Source organism: Poecilia reticulata, linkage group LG2, assembly GCF_000633615.1.
Source record: "Poecilia reticulata strain Guanapo linkage group LG2, Guppy_female_1.0+MT, whole genome shotgun sequence".
Classification (NCBI taxonomy): Eukaryota; Metazoa; Chordata; class Actinopteri; order Cyprinodontiformes; family Poeciliidae; genus Poecilia; species Poecilia reticulata.
Window position 1 is genome coordinate 40752841 of NC_024332.1, and position 6892 is coordinate 40759732.

At 38.4% G+C, this 6892-nt stretch overlaps 1 protein-coding gene across 1 annotated transcript in view; it reads left to right on the forward strand.

Annotated features, from left to right (window-relative positions):
• Positions 1–5909: 5909 nt before the first annotated feature.
• The window catches only part of gtdc1 (glycosyltransferase-like domain containing 1), a 13366-nt gene continuing 12383 nt past the window's right edge, over positions 5910–6892 (forward strand). The window contains exon 1 of the mRNA XM_008404074.2: positions 5910–6071. Coding sequence (XP_008402296.1) covers positions 5910–6071 — 162 coding nt within the window. The remainder of the gene's footprint in view (positions 6072–6892) is intronic.

A 6892-nucleotide genomic window follows, 5' to 3' on the forward strand; every position in this document is an offset into this window, starting at 1 on the left:
CAAAGCAAAGCTCTTGTTTTTACATCACAAAAGCCTCYAAAGTGCATTACCACGCAGCCGTGCGGCGACTCTGGACGGCTGAAACAAAACCACATTGGGATCTCTTCAGCATAGTTATATGCTGTTAGTTCTTGCTATTATCTTACATAAAACATGTTGTGGTAAAGAACATGGAAGCAGAATAGATCAGTTGTATTCTGTTGCTGATAATTTCTTCAGTAGTGATGCACATGGTCAGAAGCTTTTTCTGGAGTTACTGTTTAAATCGGCTCTTGCGTAGAGAGCTAGAGTGGGGGGAAAAGTTTGCACACCTTTGCTAAAGTACCTTGTTTTTGAGATGTCAAAAAAATGGGAGTAAAATAAATTAAAGGTCTTAAAGGTTTGGCAAAAATCCGACCTTTCAGGTGGGAGTTATTGTCGCTTCGTTTTTGAGTTATTGTCGCTTCGACGGATTGGTGAATGTGTTGAGTCAGTCTGTAATGACTCACAGAAAGTTTGGTACAGCTCTGACCTAACGTGTGGAAGTTAATACACTTTGATGTTTTATGCCGAGGAGTTAGATTTTGAGCCTTGGCTATGCCCACATACTTTTTTGCAGCATAAAGGTTTTGATAACTTTTGATCTCTAATGCCTCAAGAAAGTGCAGTCATTTTGAAGTCCAAGTCAAAAGCTGTAGGAGTTTGCATAAATACAGCGTGTGTAAAAGAGAGAAAATGGCAGCTTTTGTTCAAAATGGCCGACTTCCCTAACACTAACCCTAAGAGACATTTTTTTGTAAGTCCTGAGAGGTTACTTATGTGCAAAAAGAGCAACTTGATATCTGACTTCTGACACAATTTCAAGTGGATTAGGTCAAAATTTTTCCAAGTGGAAAAAAGTAAGTTCCTATTCTGAGGGGGCGGGGCTTTGATGATGATGTCAACAGGTGACTACAACGTATCATCGGGCATCCAACATGGATACACCATGAATAGTTTAGTGTTATTCTGCCTTCCTATGTRAAAATTATAGTGTTTTGAATTTTTTGGCGAATACGCCACGCCCCCTAAACATGCTCAAACATTTGATCCCCMATCTTTTAACTGCATACGGACTAAATTTGAAGCCGGAAGGTTAAAATTTCTTGGAGGAGTTTGTTARGGTTCAAGGTTTGTAAATGTCTAATATGGTCAAAAACACCTTAGTGTAAGACTTGAGTCTTATCGTCATCTAATCAGGAGTCATAGCATGCCAGGCTCAGGTTATTCCCTGTASTTTCATAATAATGACCATATAATATCTCTCTAACTGACTACTGCATAAATGACTGGATTGTTTCAKAGAAATATGTACTCATTACACCTTACTTTACTTATGTTGCAATACATGGCATACATTTTAATTTATTTTCTATGTAGACATAAGAGCAAAGGTTTTAAATGAATATAACATGATTTCCTAGTATTATTAAAAGATGATYCAGACACTCTCCTGAAAGAATCAAGGCTTGACTTGGACTTTAAAAAATTACTTTAAAAAACAGAACATCTCTAGTCTATATATTTGTTTTTTTTTTTTCCAATAATAGTTTTTCCTTCCACTCAACTTTCAATTAACATGCTTTAATACAGCACTTTGTGAGCTGGTAGCTTATTTACCTTTCACCTTTTGCGGTCTCCTTACCTTGTTGAGGGTTTYATGTCTCTTGGATAACTCTAAAGTCAGCAGTGGCTAAGATGAAATGGAGCGTAACATAAATCTAACATTACTTAATTAAAAACAAAAAAAATAATTAATGGCTAATTTTGAATTCTTCATGAAATTTAACCAACACTTGAAATGTGTAAATCTTTGTTCAAAGAATTTACATTTAATAACTTTCAGTTTAAATGAAATGACTGAAATAAATGCCATTGTAATGATATTGGGATTCACCGAGATAGACATGTRGATAATTTATATCAGCATCATTGACCTCCAGCTGTTTTTTTTTTGTTGTTGTTGTTGTTGTTTTAATGAAATGCAGTGGAGGCATCATGACCTGAAATCTGTGGGATGCTGAAGTGAAAAATGTGGGCCTCATGCTCTTAATAATTATTCAGAAAACATGATGGTATTTAAATCTCCCACATTCTGGATTATACTGATCAAACTTGACTTATTTAGTTCATTAATCGTTTGGTTATTACTGATCTTTGTAAAGATGAAAGTTCCTTGTTAAATTCATGTCAAACTGCAGAAGGCAGCTGGAATATTACCCGTGACATTTAATGCTGAGCCAACACTGACTTGTTGATCTTTCCTGAAACCAGTACAACAATGTGATGTGTACAAAGAAACTGATTTCAGTCAGATATCCGCCTTCGAGTGAGCCGTGAAGTGTCAGAGAGTCAAATGAAAGAAGCTCATAGTCAGAGCGAGAACGACTCGAAAGTAGAGGCAGATCAGGAGCCGCTACCTTCAAATAACACGGGGACTGGCTGCTGATTCATTCAGCAACATTTCATCATCTCACACTGTTAATACACACAAACACAACGGGACGCCTGCAAAGAAACGCTGCGAGGAGGATGGGGAAGGTGGTGAATGTCGGGGGATTCTCCAGTGAAGCTGCAGTTTGTGCAGTGCAATTAGTTTTATTTTTACAGTTCCCATTCATAATGAAGACTCGTGAAGGTTGATTGTTGTCTAATTTTATTCCAGTTCATTTCAGTTTTTTCTAATGCAGCTTGTTGGACRGACCGAAGAGTTTTTGTAGAATGTTTTAGACTTTCTGATAATTAAGAAAGTCTAAAACATTCACGGAATGTTTTGAACTTTGAATGTATTGGTAAAATTCGCAGAAAGTCTTTTCAGCAGTAATTKATTTGATTCAAGAAGTTTAAATATTAAAGGCCTAAACACTGAACCCTGTGGTGCTCCATAACTAACTGAAGAGTTACTAAACTGGAATGTGTTGAACAAATATGATCCAAACTTACCTTGTGCTGTTTCCTTCATGCATACAGCTACATCTTTATGAAATGAAGCACTGCTGGAAATCCATGTACACTTAAAAAGTCTTTAATTCATTTATCTAAAATTAAGGCCTTAAATGTAGTGAATCCATTTTAAAAAGTAAGTTGGCTTTCGATATGTTAWTCACAGTTATTAAGTTTTGTTTTCGCAGGACTATTTAATCTCATATATTTGATGTATTTTTTTGTCTTGAGGGACGTTTCCATCCTGCCAAGCAGACATCTTCATTGCATGCTGTTATTCACTGCTAACATAATTTTGCTTGCTAGCTCCCTTGCTAGCTTTTTTGCATCTGTCTTGGCTAAGTGTGAATTTATTGCCACTTGGCTGGACAAAGTTTGTACTTTATATCTGTGGAGACAAGACGGAGACAAACATTCATATTTTGCACTAAGTAGGTTAGCATTCCTTATTTGGAAGCTTTAAAGATCAGACCCTCGGTCATTAATGTCAATTTATCTGTGGTTTGCCACAAATAACTTCCCAAACCTGATCTATGACTCATTTGAATATTTTTTTTTTTTTTTGCCTTAATGTTGACTGACGAAGCAAAATGTACCTAAGACATTTGGTGAGACGTCACTACCTCCACAAATTGCTTGTCGGAGGTCCGCTCTACCTGAGTCACACTTTTGCGTGGTCAGAACGGTCTTGTCGTGGCATCATGTCACTTCTAYGATTGTCAAATTATTTTAGCTAATAAAGATTTGATGTAAACTCAAGGGCTTCCTTGCATAGTTCAGATTTTCTTAGCATCTGTCTGAATGCTGTTTATTTTCTCAGAACCATCCTGAGCTTCAGCTCCTGGCCCTGATAGCTGTCTCGGTTGGAAAGGGTCACAGACTTTGGTTCATACCAATCCTGTCCACCCAGGAAGGTCACTCCACGGCTGTGAGRTTCTCAGATGGTCGATTGCTTTTTCCTGTCTTTGGGTTTCTGAACCAAATTTCAAGCATTTCTTAAAACTATATTAATTCATGATTTTAAAATATTGTGGTGAATTAAAGCAAAGCAATGACATTTCAACCAAGTTGATCAAGGTGTTGATAATCGGATTGGACACAATTTGTTGGTTCTAGTCTCCTGTAGTTAGTCTAGACCAGACAATRTTGTTCTAAATTGGTTGTATACCATTGTCTTTTSTTCAGATTATTGGTGATCTGAACCAATAAGCTTTTTTTGACTGGCTRCSTCTCTGAGTGGTGGTGTTGGAGTCTGGTGAAGCTGTTGCACGTTGTGTCCGTCAGAGAGGTGAAGATCAGTCTCRGACATAACAGAGTCATCTTGGTCCTAAATCTGCTGAATATTAGTCGGAGTGACCTACATGTTGTTGTTGATGGYGTTGAGTCTGAGATGGCATGAAGTCATCAGGACGTCACCGTGGATGAAGCAGCAGACTCGCCCACAGATTCACGACAAACACGGCGAGAAGCGTTTCCAGAGATTCCACCGTTTGGTTTCCAGGCGGCGCGGCACGGCGCTGACTCAGCCCGGGCRCTGCAGCTGCTGGGGGGATTCCCTGCCGGGGGAAACGCCCACATTAACCCTTTGTTTCATGTGTGTCTGCAGCCTTCCATGTTCGAGGCGGTGGGAGGAAAGGTGTCTAAACTGGAATCCCCCACCGTGGTTCTGTTTGATTTAAGGTGGAATGATTGATTTCACATTTACTAACACACTTCCTGTCTGGTTGATCAATAAGCAGCTCAGAGCGGTTTGACTTTCCATTGTCCTCGTTGTCCACATCCACATCGGCCTGTGTGTCCGRCCCCCGCTGTCTAATCAGAGTTTATTTAGATTTATTCCTTTGACTGGTCCAATTATCATATTATTACCACAAAATCTAAATACTTTTTACTGATTTTCTATTCTTCTTTTTTACTTTTTTTTTTACTTTCGGCTCTTGTATTTTACTTTTTCTTTCTTTGATTTAAGGTTTTTGTTCAGATGCATATGAAAATCTTTTGCAAAATATTTGTATTGGTGTATATATTGAGAAAAATATATGTACATTCTATGTTTTTATATTTATCAGTTTTCTTTGTCCTTTTCCTCTTATTTTATCACTTTTTCTTGTAATACTTAATTTCTCGTATTATAACTTTATTTACTTATCATTATGTTTTATTTTTTTTTTATTCGCCTTGCCCCTAGTACAAATAAAAATGTTGTGTTTCATTGAAAAAGGAATTAGTAGAAAATACATTTATTGTCAGAACCAAAGAAGCTAATTGTTTTGAACTTAGTGAAGCAATCAGTAATGTTGATAATCACACCATATATTTTCATTATTGAGTGAAGAAACATGACAATCAAATCTACTTTAAAGAAATTCCATGATTGTAAAATKTTAATGTAAAATTCCAAAACCTTCTCAAAATGACTATTTTTAAATATAATTTTTTTCTAGGTTTTTCCACCAATTAATTTTTCCATGTTTGCGTATTTCATTTTTGCCATGTTAAATCGTCGGCAGGCTGCAGACCAGACTCCAGCCTGTGGCTCACATCCTGACGTCTGTCTGAGGAGTTAATAAGAGACAAAACATTGAATTATTTCAGTCAGATATTTAGTTTTAATAGGTTTCTGCTGCTGTCGGCTCTGCAGGAGTYTGAACCTTCTTTATCTGGGGAGTAAAATGTTCACTGGGAGGCCAGAGCAGAAAAACGAGTCGTCAGTTTTTCTTCTGAAGGCCAAAAGGTCGCCCATCCGTAGTTAATCAGCCCTYCTGACACGTTTTCATATTTCACATTATTTGGACGCATTCAGGAAACAGATTGGTCCATTTTTAGCACAAAGGCTGACATTGTGCTTCTGTTTCCAATCAGATTTGTCTTTCTGACACATCTGCATGGCAGAAGGCTCGTTGGTATCTGTCTCCAGCAGAAGAAACAGCTCATTTCCTTCTCCTGATATGAGTGGCAGTGAGCAGATATGGACTGATGGAGCCGCGTGTGGGCGAGCGCTGAGTGCTGCTGCAGCCACATTAGCTCCCATTGTGGGCAGGGTAATGGAGGAACGGACTGGAAATGGTTGGGAGGGAATTCAGAGGAAGAACAGGGGAGCTCAGGGGACSGTAAGCTGTCCACTTCCTGCCGCCGGCTGCGTAAACCTCCCCACAGCATAATGGATCCTATCAGGACACATTGTGCTGCAAATAGATGGATGTTACTGGGTTTTACTGTGGTTTGTTACTGCAGAGTTAACTGGCTGCACAACAATAGGCTTTCATTTACGGCCTGAAAGAAGGAGGATTCACTCTGCCTCCATCAGGCCGGTTTTTCAGCTGCATGTTAACTTTAGCACAGTGTCTGCTGCGACCTCTGACCCTCGCCGTGTTAGCTGCTCTGTGTTTCTGCAGCTGACGGGGATTCCTGTCAGACTGGAAGAGCCGTGTTGTGGAAATCTCGCCGAATTCTTGCAGTCAGACTGTGGAAACACCGTAGGCTGGTGTTCCTGCTGTTTTCATGAGACTGGCCTTCAACTTTCAGATCAGTTCTTAATAATGACGCAGCGTTCGGTGACTCATCGTGGAGTTTTCAGCTGAAAACAGACTTTTTATAGGTGAAAAATCACTGACTAACAGGTCACGATCTGAAACATTTAAACGATCTGAGACAAATGACTAACTTAATCTCAAGGCATTTTACAAGACAAAAAGATCCTTTTCTGAGCTAAAATTTTATATAAAGATGCAGTTGTGTTCAATAAATGTGCACTAATTWTGATAACTTTACTCTTACAGTTAATGAAAACACAACATTTAGGATTAAAATATTACAACAGACTGATAAAAAATATTTATAAACTAGAAATGTAGGCTCAGGTAGCCTCAGCTTGAACATTTCCTCATTCTTCCATATTATAACAACAAACTTTAATGTATTTTGTGTGATC